Source organism: Silene latifolia, chromosome X (genome assembly GCF_048544455.1).
Source record: "Silene latifolia isolate original U9 population chromosome X, ASM4854445v1, whole genome shotgun sequence".
NCBI classification, from domain to species: Eukaryota; Viridiplantae; Streptophyta; class Magnoliopsida; order Caryophyllales; family Caryophyllaceae; genus Silene; species Silene latifolia.
The window spans coordinates 920,497-934,149 of NC_133537.1; the positions used below are offsets into that span (position 1 = coordinate 920,497).

The 13,653-nt window shown below is 34.9% G+C and overlaps 3 protein-coding genes across 3 annotated transcripts; all 3 read left to right on the top strand.

The window, feature by feature from the left end:
* The first annotated feature begins 3,119 nt into the window (after positions 1 to 3,119).
* On the top strand, positions 3,120 to 5,814 carry LOC141622130 (glutamate decarboxylase 4-like). The gene is made up of 6 exons (XM_074438189.1): positions 3,120 to 3,290; positions 3,450 to 3,654; positions 3,735 to 4,156; positions 4,266 to 4,519; positions 4,634 to 4,686; positions 5,052 to 5,814. Exons 1-6 carry the CDS (start codon positions 3,196 to 3,198, stop codon positions 5,553 to 5,555), a joined length of 1,533 nt encoding a protein of 510 aa, XP_074294290.1. The 5' UTR covers positions 3,120 to 3,195; the 3' UTR covers positions 5,556 to 5,814.
* Positions 5,815 to 8,458: 2,644 nt separating this feature from the next.
* LOC141621119 (glutamate decarboxylase 4-like) lies at positions 8,459 to 9,719 on the top strand. The gene is made up of 3 exons (XM_074437819.1): positions 8,459 to 8,886; positions 9,049 to 9,302; positions 9,417 to 9,719. The coding sequence occupies exons 1-3, from the start codon at positions 8,480 to 8,482 to the stop codon at positions 9,689 to 9,691; spliced, it is 936 nt and encodes a 311-aa protein (XP_074293920.1). The 5' UTR covers positions 8,459 to 8,479; the 3' UTR covers positions 9,692 to 9,719.
* On the top strand, positions 9,706 to 10,685 carry LOC141622007 (glutamate decarboxylase 2-like; the record flags this gene model as incomplete). The annotated part of the gene is made up of 1 exon (XM_074438095.1): positions 9,706 to 10,685. A coding segment is annotated over one exon (510 nt), but the record flags the coding sequence as incomplete, so codon positions are not given.
* Positions 10,686 to 13,653: the final 2,968 nt, after the last annotated feature.

Genomic DNA, 13,653 nt, shown 5'->3' on the forward strand with positions numbered 1-13,653 from the left:
TGGCGGCGGTGATGGTGGGGCAGGGGGAGACGGGGAAGTGGAAGAGTTGGTGTGGTTGGTGATCGAGGGATTGGGAGGACATTGTCGGAAATTATTGGTGGGGTTGGAGGTGTGGGGTAGGGTTTTGGGGGAAAAGAGAGGAATTAGGGTTTGGGGGGTTGGAATAATTGAGAGAGAAGTGAGGGATTTTGAAAATTTGGTGACCCCACAATCTCACTTGAAGAGAGCATGGATGGGGGGTTGTACTTGTCCGTTGTAACAGTAAACTGGTAAAACTGAGTTCGGATTTTCTGTCTCATCTTTATGTCTTGTCTTATCTTATCTTATTTTATCTTATCTTTTGCTATTTCTCTCTCTATTTGACCCATGCATTAACATTAAAAATCGTATTTGCTAAATTCCGCACGCTAGTTTACTATATCCCATACACTGTTCTCCTAATATGCCATAACTACCCTTCGTCTAAAAAAAGAATTGAGAAGAGTTCTCCCTCCCTTCTCTCTTTTAAAACTTAATCAATTCGTTAATAGTTGGTGATTATGCATTGAAATTCACAATTATCACATGTAATTTCACCATTTTATCAACAATTATATTATTATCGTCTTTTTTAATCGATTTAATTGACCTTTTTCAATTGAAAAGAGAATTTTTGCAATTAGGGTTTGGAATAATGTTAATTACAATTAAATTGGATTGTTCAGAGGGTGGTTTTGTCACAATATTAGTACAACTAACTAACTAACTAACTAACTAAATCTAGTTATCAATTTCATACAATTACTAGTATAGAGCCCGTGCGAATGCACGGTATTTTAGAATGTCATGTTAAGAGAACTTAACAATTAGAGCTAATAATAATATATAAATTAACTTTGAATTTTATTTGTAATTATCTACAATTGTTAATGTGTAAAAATACTAAGAATTAAAATAAAACGAATTTTACATTTTTACTCGGAATAAGTTTATGATTAAAAAAAGAAGATTGTTAGTTTAATTACAAAAACTTATGTTTATTTTTACGGATTTGAAGCATATAACTATTTTTGTAATTTTTGTTACAATATACGGAGTAACAATTTAAACGGAGTACAAATTTAAAGAATAAAAAAATGAAAAGCACACACTGATTTTAATAATATGAGTAAAATCTGCATATGTTTTAAATAGAAAATTTACGACATTTAAAATACATATACTTGACTAAAAAGATAATAATGAATAAAATAAATTTGGCCAACTATAAAAGTTTCGGTGTTTGATAAGATACTTTGACACATAAAGCCCACATATTAGGTCCAATACATATCTAGATAAAATTAGGCCCAATTTCTAGTTAAAAGCATTTAGGCGGGAAAATTTTCAGTTTTTCTTATTTTTTTAGTTTAAGGGGGATGTGTTCAATTCTTTTATCGCAGCAAGATTAAGTGAATTGGTTGATTGGGAGGACGCAGACATTGGGCGTTTTCTTATTTTCTTGGTTTTTGATTTTTCTCTTGGTGAGGATGAGAAATGAGAGGGGTAAACTCGGAATAAGACAGAAAAATATGCGGGATTAAGTAAAATTGTGTGCGGGATTTATCAAATCCCTTAAAAATAAGTACTTAAACATAAACCTGTCAAAACTAACCCGATTCGAAAAAGGCTGATCGGGTTTCAAAATTTACCCGAACTATAACCCTGTAAGTGACTCGAAACTCGAATTGACTCGGAACATGATCCGAACTTTGTTGTCCCGGAACTAATTCAATCTGAAACCACCCGACCCAAAAATGACTCGACAAAATATAACTCTAATTGACCAAAAAACTTGAAATGACTAGATATGGTAATTCATTAAAACTTAAGAATACATTAAAACTTAAGAATACTAAACTTGCTTTTCTCTCTCTTAATTAGGACCTGAAAATGATCTGGACCTGAAATAACCCAACGCTTTTGACTCAAAAAATGACCGAACCAACATATCCGAAAAACACCTGAAACCCGAAACAACCCGACTCCGACCCGGACTAACCCGATAATAAGACCGACCCAAAATGGTCCGACCTGGTTGACCTGTTTGTCGGGTATACTTAAATCATAAATCATAAAAAAAATAGGGTGCTAGAAGATTGAAACAGTTGGATAGAAAAGGGGAACAGGGGATTTAGAATCGGCAAAATCTAACCTGACCCGATGAACCGGATTGATGAATCAAAATCGGCATGATTCAATCTAGCCGACGTAAATCGACCCATGTGGTCGATATTGACATCAATATTATCGTTTCAAATTGGATGGACATTAGGCTGAAATAACTTGATAATACCATCTCAAAAATAACCAAATTCGAAACCGGGCTCCAAATTGAGAAGTCTTTAGCAGCTTTGCACTAGAGACTTTATAGTAATAGGGGATTGAGGTGGCATTTTAGCCATTGAAAAATTAAAACGTCCGCTAGTCCAAACTAATAAGGATAAGAATTCTAAGAGTGAGATTATCAGTAAAACTCTTTCAGGTCTTAAGACTCTGCCACATCGGCTTTTCACTAACTTTTATTATTTTTTATTGTTCAAATACACTTCAGACTCACCCCAGATTTTATACATTATCCGTCAGACTTATCTCAGACTTTATTTTTCCACTTTACTCCTTTTTTTCCACAAAAAAAAATGACACACGGGATTCACTCATTGGCTAATTTTTCTTTAAGGTGGTTCAAGACTCACCCAAAGTCTTAAGTTGAGTCTTGAAATTCCAAATTATTGGTAATCTTGAGTGAATCTTATCTTGAAACTTACCAAAATCTTATGTCAAGACAACCAATAATCTTACCCTTGCAAGAGTGACTTGGCCACTTGGGCAGGGCAATGGATCAATTCGGAATCGGAAGGAGTATTGTATAGGAGACAAAATGTTAAACTCAAAGGAAACGTGCATTACTAATACATTCCATTCCATTTACCAAGGTTCAAGCAAAATGTGAGTAAGTTCATTGCAAGGCAAACCAGGTTAATTAAGTATCAAGTTAAACAAATGCAGCAAGCTTAAGATAAATTAAGAATCCGATACCATAACTTAAATCATAATTAATCACCTGGTCTTCTTCTATAAATTCAGTTATTAGCAACTGTTAATCTAAGATTACTTCCAAATCAACACAGTTTATTAAGAATATAAAGGTAAAAGACTCAAAAGGGTGCTGCGAAAATGGTGCTGTCTGTCATAAAAACCGCGGAGGAGACTGAGTCCCATGTTATTAGCTCTGTTTTCGCCTCAAGATATGTCCATGACCCTCTTCCAAGGTATTCCACAACTCAATTCAATATGAAAAATAACTGTTAGTCAACAACATTATCCCAGTGCCTCAATGGAGAGGAAATCGACAACAATGTTATCTCAATATCTCTAAGATTTGCTAAGAATTTGACATATAACTCGGTTATTTGATTGGTGGTGGTAAGGTACAAGATGCCGAAGAAGAGCTTACCAAAAGACGTGGCATACCAAGTGATACACGATGAGTTGATGCTTGATGGTAACCCGAGGCTAAACTTGGCCTCATTCGTCACCACTTGGATGGAACCCGAGTGTGATAAACTCATGGCTGAAGCTATCAACAAAAATTATGTTGACATGGACGAATATCCCGTCACGACTGAGATTCAGGTAACTCGCTCCCCTGTCGTTTTTATAACCATTTAACTATGACAAAAAACTTTTGTTCAAGGATTTTTTTGAATGTGCAGAATCGGTGTGTAAACATGATTGGGCGACTGTTTCACGCGCCTTCAGTAAAAGGGAAACACGGAGTATCAGTAGGAGTTGCAACAGTAGGATCGTCTGAAGCCATCATGTTGGCAGGCTTAGCTTTCAAGAAGAAATGGCAGAACCGGAGAAAGGCAGAAGGGAAACCCTTCGACAAGCCAAATATTGTAACAGGAGCCAATGTCCAGGTTTGCTGGGAGAAATTTGCAAGGTACTTTGAAGTCGAACTCAAGGAAGTGAAGTTAAGAGAAGGGTTCTATGTTATGGACCCGGTTAAAGCTGTCGAATTGGTGGATGAGAACACCATTTGTGTAGCTGCCATTCTTGGATCTACCTTTAACGGAGAATTTGAAGATGTTAAGCTCTTGAATGACCTTCTGACCGAAAAGAACAAGAAAACCGGGTTAGTTCATTGGGTTTGCATCTATTAATGCAAGTTGGCTAGTTTAGCGGACTTTATCGTCTGTCATCCTTCCGTCCATCTCAGCTAACATTTGAAGTATTGGTTGTAGGTGGAACACACCGATACATGTAGATGCGGCCAGTGGAGGATTTGTGGCGCCATTTGTATACCCAAAACTGGAGTGGGATTTCAGGTTGCCGTTGGTCAAGAGTATAAATGTCAGCGGTCATAAGTACGGGTTGGTTTATGCCGGAGTTGGGTGGGTCGTTTGGAGGAGCAAGGACGATCTCCCAGACGAGCTCGTCTTCCACATCAACTACCTCGGTGCAGATCAGCCTACCTTCACTCTCAACTTCTCCAAAGGTAATAAACAGAATGTACTCCACTGCATTTAACATTTAGCGCAAAGAAACCGAGTTAAAAGTAGTGTTGGAGAGATTTACGCTAACCCGCTTTGATGATCAACTGCATTTACAGGAGCAAGTCAAATAGTTGCACAATATTACCAGTTCCTAAGGCTGGGATTTGAGGTATTGTTTCATTATTCTCTGCAGTCTGCACTGTTATTGCTTCAGCATTCAGTATGTAAAATGCGGACAAATGGGCTATTTTCTTCGAGTTCAGGTGGTTCTCGAGTCACTAATTATGAAGAAGAAGAAGTGCAGCAACTGAAGGCAGCCTCTGGAAGCGGCGCAGCAGATGCTGCGGCCTTTCCAGAAGGCGCATCAGTTGATGCGATTCTTCCCAACGTCGTTTCTCTGTTGTTTCCGTCAAAAAGGTTCAGGTCGGGTCATTTTTTGGGTGGATCAAATCCGATTCAGTTTTTAGGAGGATTTAGTGTTGTCTGTGTCGAAAGGGCAAATGGGCAATAATCTTCACATGGTGTGTTGAACAGGGATACAAACATGTGATGGAGAATTGCATCGAAAATGCAAAAACACTTAGAAAAGGATTGGAGAAAACAGGTCGATTCGACATCATTTCCAAGGAACAAGGTATACCATTAGTGGCCTTCGCCTTCAAAGACGAGAACAAAAATCTGGCATTTGACTTATCAAAAGCCTTAAGACACCATGGATGGATTGTACCAGCATACTCAATGCCTGCTGACATAGAGTATATGACGATTCTGAGAGTCGTGGTGCGTGAAGACTTCGGAAGGCAAATGGTGGACAAATTACTTTTACACATCAAGCAAGCCCTAGTCGAGATCACTGATTCATCGGCCAGTCCGAGAATTACTTTCACAATGGAAATCAAACCAACTGGAGATGATAAAGATGATGAAAAGGGATCAATGGTTATTCCAGAAACATCAGTTCATTGGAGGAAAGACAAACATAAAGTGATTCATAAAGAAGTGAAGGTCACCGGAGGGAAAACGAAGGGTGTCTGTTGAGATCACAGTCTGTCTCGAATAATGTTGCATGGCTTCGTGTTCTGGTTTGGTCCGGGAATGGGTTTCAGTTCGTAAACCGCTACTGGTTTCAACTGTAAATAACAATAACTATGTAATATTATGAAATTATCAAATATCCTGAATTGAATTCATGTCGCTCAATAATAAACCTAAATGTGTTCAGACGGTCCAAAGCACCAAAACTCATATAAAAGAATCTAAGAAAAACATGAATGATATGCTAATGTTATTAATTTATTATTGTTGGTATTCAGTCCATGAAATAAGCAAATAGCCTTTACTACTGGAGTTGGTTGGGGTAAGGAGTACGGTTTTCGGGAGGACACAAAATTTTTTCTTGGAATTGTGCCTATCTATTTTCTGACTTTGGGTATGTATAGCATGCAAATAATATACCAAATAATTATTTACCGAATACTGCGTTGAGAAAAAAACGCAGTAAGTGGATTATACATCTGATGTAGTACATCAGATGGTATAGTTTTTGAGCATTAAGATAAAGTTTTTGAGTTTTAATCTAAAATTTTTGAGTTTTATTATAAAGTTTTTGAGTTAATTTACTTAAACTTTAATCTCAAAAAGTTACATTATAACTCAAAAAAATTACATATAAACTCAAAAAAATTTGATTTTTGACATCATAGAACTAAAATGTAATTTATAAACTCTATAGTACTCGAAAAAAATACACAAAAACTCAAAAAGTCATTAATTATGATGTAGTACATCTAATGTACAATCCTTTTTCTCAAAAAAACGTACTGCAGAAGGTGATTCAAAATATTTGCTACCTTGGAGAAGACATAGACTTTTGAGAAGTTGGAGGTAGTTGGCTTTGGGACATTTCAGGTAATATGGTTCGGTGGAGTTTTGAGATTTGACTTTCCAGAAATAGGAGGTAATTGACTTTGAGACATTTCAGGAATTATGGTATTTATTCTAGGAAAAAAAAATTATGGTTCGGTGGGTTTTAGTACTTCTTCACAAAAGAAATGGAGGTCATAGGTGGACAACAAGTCATACTTAAGACGGAGTTATAGACGGCTCAAATAACATCCACATGTGCACATAAGACAAATCTTTTGCTTTTTCCATATATTCTGCTTTTGTCTTATTTCCAATACATGGATATATTTGACCCGTTTTAAGCTTAAACGGATATACCCGTCTTAAATGAGAATCTGTGGTAGGAAAGAGTTGAGGGTTACACTTACACATCTACCCTCATAGTGCACGGCAAAACCAAAGGGTTTGAATGGTTCCAGGCCCGAAATTGATTTGAATAACAGAATTCCTCCAGATTTGAATTTGACCCAAACTTTATTAGACCTTTATTAACCTGATGTATTTATGAGCACTTAGATCAGTTGATAAGGGTTGTTTGATATTATATAAATGTTTCGAGTTTAAGCCTTGAAAATGCAGTAGAAAAATCACAAAAATGATCAATAAGAAAGTCCTTTTCTACACTTTTTACATTACCAATTAGTCGGATTCCTTGTGAATTCGACTCTTATTTTCATATTACTATATTACTATTGTTTCCTTAACTACATTCAAATGATTTAAATTATAACTTGAGACACACGACTTGGGCACGTCACAGCAAGCTTAAGGAAAATTAGGAATCCAATACCATAACTTGATCATAATTAATCACGTCATCTTTTTTTTTTTTTTTTTTTTTTTTTGAGATAATCACGTCATCTTCTTCTATAAATTAGGAATCAGATTATTATATCCAAAGCAAAATAAGTTATTAAAAGTGCTATATAATACGGAGTATATAATAATAAGAATAATAAAATGGAGACCGAGTCCCATGTTAATAGTTCTGCTTTCGCCTCAAGTTATGTTCATGGCCCTCTTCCAAGGTATTCCACAATTAAATTCAGCTCAAAATATAATTTATAATTGCATTATTGTTTTTTGTATGGAATAATCTAGTTCATCTTGAATGGTAAAGATTAGTTAGCTCGATCGATAAGGTGCTTGAAGGTTCAGATTAGTGCGAAGAACATTTAAGTGCATCCCTAGTCGGCTTTTGAAATCCGTTTACATCAAAATATGTCGCAATCAAAGCTTCATTAGTTCATTTCTATTAAGTCCTACATTTTTCCCATTAAACTTATATGATAGGTAAAATTAGATGTTTGAACAAGAATATTATCTCGACGTCTCTAAGATGTTTCAAAGATTCTCATCTACGATGAGATAAACGAGGGTTAGATGTATACATGTGTTTATGTCCATTATACTTTATTTTGACTCCGGAAAACTATGGTAAGATGAAGTGAAGAACAACTCTTTTATAAGAATTCGACATGTAACTCGGGTGTTTCATTGATGGTTGGTTGTAAGGTACGAGATGCCGGAGAAGAGCATACCAAAAGATGTGGCATACCAAGCAATACATGATGAGTTGATGCTTGATGGTAACCCAAGGCTAAACTTGGCCACCTTTATCACAACTTGGATGGAACCCGAGTGTGATAAACTCATGGCCGAAACTATCAACAAAAATTACGTTGAGATGGCCGAGTTACCTATCACCACCGAGATTCAGGTACCTCAATAACCGTCACTTTGTCATTTTAACACCAATTTAACCATCTACGGAAAAAATTCTTTCGAGTAAGCGTTCCCGGATAAAACCAGTGGTGGAGCGGCGGCGGGGGGCTAGCAGGGGCGGTGACCGCCCCCGCTGAAGTTTGAAAATTTCGAAATTTTAGTTAAAATTTTCGAATATTTTCGAGGCTCCTTATAATATTTCCCTTTCGCCCCCGCTAAAAATTTTCGCCCCCGCTGCCTTAAAATCCTGGCTCCGCCACCGGATAAAACCAAGATTTGTAAAGTTGCTATTCAGGATTCTGTTTTCGAATGTGCAGAACCGGTGTGTTAATATGATTGGGCGACTGTTTCATGCGCCTTCAGCAAAAGGGGAACATGGAGCAACAGTTGGAGTTGCAACAATAGGATCGTCTGAAGCCATCATGTTGGCCGGCTTAGCTTTCAAGAAGAAATGGCAGAACCGAAGGAAGGCAGAAGGGAAGCCGTTTGACAACCCGAATATTGTAACAGGAGCCAATGTCCATGTTTGCTGGAAGAAATTTGCAAGGTACTTCGAGGTGGAACTCAAGGAAGTGAAGCTAAGAGAAGGGCTCTATGTTATGGACCCGGTTAAAGCGGTCGAATTGGTGGATGAGAACACCATTTGTGTGGCTGCCATTCTTGGATCCACTTTTAATGGAGAATTTGAAGATGTTAAGCTCTTGAATGACCTTCTAACCGAAAAGAACAAGAAAACTGGGTTAGTTCATTGTTCATTTTTGGGTCAGGTTATTTCGGGTTTGAGTCCAATCGTTTGTAATTCAGGTTGGTTTGGGTCGACCAATGTGGGTTGGGCTAGTTTTACCGACTTCATCTACTAATATCCCTCCGTCTCAGCTAACAGTTTCAATATCAAGTGCAGGTGGAACACACCGATACATGTAGATGCAGCCAGCGGAGGCTTTGTGGCGCCATTTGTATACCCGGAACTGCAGTGGGATTTCAGGTTGCCATTGGTTAAGAGTATAAATGTTAGTGGTCATAAGTACGGGTTGGTTTATGTCGGAATTGGGTGGGTGGTTTGGAGGAGCAAGGAGGACCTCCCAGACGAGCTCGTCTTCCACATAAACTACCTCGGTACTGATCAGCCTACCTTCACTCTCAACTTCTCTAAAGGTAATAAACAGAGCCTACACCAATGCATTTAACATTTAGCGCAAAGAAACCGAGTTAAAAGTAGAGTTGGAGAGATTTACGCTAACCGGCTTTGATGATCAACTGCATTTACAGGAGCAAGTCAAATAGTTGCACAATATTACCAGTTCCTGAGGCTGGGATTTGAGGTATTGTTCCATTATTCTCTGCACTGCTATCACTTCAACCTTCCATTTGTAAAGCAGACAAACATGGCTATCTTCTTCAAGTTCAGGTGGTTCTCGGAATCTCAGGTCACTGATTATGAGGCCAATTGGGTCATTTTCAGGCCGGGTCTTTTTTTAGTTTGGTCAATTTCGATACTGGTTTTGGGCTTATTTAGTTACGAGTCCATTTCAAAATGGCGATAATGCTCACATAATGCATTGGACAGGGATACAAACACGTGATTGAGAACTGCATCGAAAATGCAAGAATACTTCAGAAAGGATTGGAAAAAACAGGTCGATTTGACATCATATCCAAGGAACAAGGTGTACCTTTAGTGGCATTTGCCTTCAAAAACAAGAACAAAAATCTGGCATTCTCCTTGTCAAAAGCCCTAAGACACCATGGATGGATAGTACCAGCATACTCAATGCCTGCTGACATAGAGCATATGACCATTCTACGAGTTGTGGTGCGTGACAACTTTGGGAGGCAAATGGTGGAGAAACTGCTTTCACACATCAACCAAACCCTAGTCGAGATCACTGATTCATCGATCAGTCCAAGAACCACTTTTACAACAGAGATCAAGCCAACTGGAGATGATAAAGATGCTGATAAGGCACTGGTCATTCCAGAAACATCAGTTCATTGGAGGGAAGACGAACAAAAAGTGGTTCACAAAGAAGTGAAGGTCACCAGAGGGAAGACCAATGGTGTATGTTGAACGCCAGTGTCGAACAATGTTGTTATGGTTTGGTGTTCTATTTGGTTTGAGAATGGGTTCGAGTTAGTAAAAAATGCTGGTTTCAATAATTAAAAACTATGGAAGCCTAGTTCAACTGATATAAATACTTGTGTAATATTATGAAATTATCATGTATCCGGTTATTCCGGTATTGAATTCTCGCCCAACAAAAAAGTTATATGGATCAATAAAAAAATAAGTATGTTTATTTGTAAGCACCAAAATCTATAAAACTATATTAAAAGAGTAACCTTAAAAGTCCACGTAGACAAAGCCGCGTAGGCGAAGAAAAAACCATGCGTGCTACGAATGCCACATTGGCTTAGAAAAAAGCCACGCACACTCTTCCAATTGCCACGCACACACTCCCTATTGCCACGCATATCAATGTATTTAACCATTATTTCCTTTATTTAATAAAATGACCTTTTAACTTTCCTTTCATCATTACTATATATACTCAGTAGTTCTGTACCATATTTTTTATTTTCCTTTCATTCATAAAATTGACAGAATTAGTATTAGAATTTTCCATATATATAACTATTATATTCACCCTAATTTTCAATTTTATTCAAAAAAAAATCTATAAAATCTTATTAAAAGACTAATCTAAAAAATGTGATATGACAAGTTTAATTGTGATGTGGCAACTTTTAATGTGACATGATAAAAAAAAGTGACATCAATTACCAATTTAAGAAAATTAAAAAATGTAAGTTAAAAAAATTAAGGTATAAACACAAAAAACAAAAAAAAAAAATATGGTAAACTATTGCTCTCCTCTCATAATTTTTGTTATTTATTTAACCATTATTTCCTTTATTTAATAAAATGACCTTTTAACTTTCCTTTCATCATTACTATATATACTCAATAGTTATGTACCATATTTTTTTATTTTTCTTTCATTCATAAAATTTGAGAGAATTAGTAATAGAATTTTTCATATATATATATATATATATATATATATATATATATATATATATATATATATATATATATATATATATATATATATATATATATATATATATATATATTATATTCACCTTAATTTTCAATTTTATTCAAAAAATAGCACCTAAAGTAAACATAGAAAAGTAAATTAATTGTTTCGTTTTTTATTGTTCTTATATTTTGTATTAATTTGTTATTATTTTTTGTGTTTGTATTAATATTGCATGGGAATGAATTTCCAACTTTATTCAAAATTAAGGTATAAATTAAACACAAAAAAGAAAGAAAAAAATATTGTAAACTATTGATCTCTTCTCATAAATTTTGTTATTTATTTACTTTATTTATTTAACCATTATTTTCTTTATTTAATGAAATGAATTTTTAACTTTCCTTTCATCATTACTATATATACTCAGTAGTTATGTACCGTATTTTTTATTTTTCTTTCATTCATAAAATTTGAGAGAATTAGTAATAGAATTTTCCATATATATAACTATTATATTCACCCTAATTTTCAATTTTATTCAAAAAAATAGCACCTAAAGTATACATATAAAAGTAAATTAATTGTTTCGTTTTTATTATTCTTATGTTTTGTATTAATTTGTTATTATTTTTTGTGTTTGTATTAATATTGCAGGAGAATGAATTTCCAACTTTATTTAAAAAATTGGTAGGTAAGGTATAGCTAAAGAACTAAATTAATTATTTCGCTTTTTATTTTTATTATATTTTGAATTAATAAGAATATTATTAGTTATTTTTTAGTGTTTATATTAATATTGCAGGAGAATGAATTTTCAATTTTATTCAAAAAATTGGTAGGCAAAGTATACATAGAGAACTAAATTAATTGTTTCACTTTATATTTTTGTTATATTTTGAATTAATTAGAATTTTATTAGTTTTTTTTTGTGTTTGAATATATTATAGGAGGATGACATACTCACGTATCAATAACAATGCACGGGATTGGAAATAATGGCTATGGATCTTCTTTATAGATTTTTACTTTGTTTCAATGACTTTCACTTTTGTCGGTTTTTCTTTTTTTCTATAATGGTGTATTTGAAATATCGAATGGTAGCAAAAATCTTTAATAAGTTATTGACATGTTGTTACATTATTGTCCTTCACTCTTTCCTACACTTGAGTCTCCTTTGTAACACTTATGTTCTATTTTTATTTTGTCAAACAGGTTACAAATCAAACTGCTAGCCAAACTGTTAAAGTACGATGCACATATGTCAATTTGATCTTATCATAGTGTTATAATATGCATAATAAATGCTATGCATAATTAGTAATTAGTTAGAAACCAATTCTTATTCTCCAATTCATTGTTCCAATTCCAATGCTTCCAGGCCTTTAAATCATTTTTTTTGTTTTCCATCAAATACTCCCTCCATACCACACCAATGGTAACATTGAGAATCTTGGCACTATTCATGATCGTAGAGAATCTTCGATATTATTCTTAATCTATAAGACAAAATATAGTCATGTGAGATCTTGTTTGATTTATCGTCATGAATGCTATAAGAATATCAAATTTTTATAATTTTTAATAATGTGTAACTAAAGATATTCACGTTACAAAACGTGTCTCGACAAGTGTGAAAAAGTCAATGTTACCATTGGTGTGGTATGGAGGGAGTATACTATTCTGTAACTCACAATATTTGTTGGATAAATAATTTTTTTGAATGATTTGTTTATATTTTATTTTCTCATGAATTAGGAAAGGCTAATATTTCGTATGAAGTATAATAGTATTGTTTTGATTATAATTCATGTTACATGAATTCGCCATGTCATATTAAAAATATGCAACATCACATTTAAATATGCCACGTCACATTAAATTTTAATCTAGGTGACTTTTTGGATCCTACGTGACTTTATCTAGGTGGCGTTTATTTTTCATTTTAGGGTAGCATTTTAATTATATTTTATGGATTAAACAAATGATTGAGAGAGAGGGACTACTCCATATAAGTTATTCACGAATTAAACACTTAAACACAATCAATTATTAACGATCCCGTGATTTTCACGGGCTCCAAAACTAGTTTGCTCTTCAAAAGTCTGAAACAAATATATAGCTGAAATGAGTTGAAATTCCAAATCTCCAACCTCTGTTAAGTCTGAGAATCCAATTAAAACCATCTTCATGCAGAAATCATAGCACGGTTGCATAGTTCAAGGGGTCAGCAGATCCTCCAACCAAACCGTTCGTACTGGAATAGGGTTCATTTGGGAACTAGGTTGCAAGGGTGCTTTAAATTTGAACCTAGTAGCATTCTATGAATTTGAACCCATTCCCGAACCAAGTCGGGGAATCCTTCAAGGTTCTGATTGAGCAGAAAACTGAACCATAAAACTCTGAATCATTACGAGTTGTTCAGAACCTTGGCCTTTCTGTGGCTAGTTAGTGGTTCAGATGAA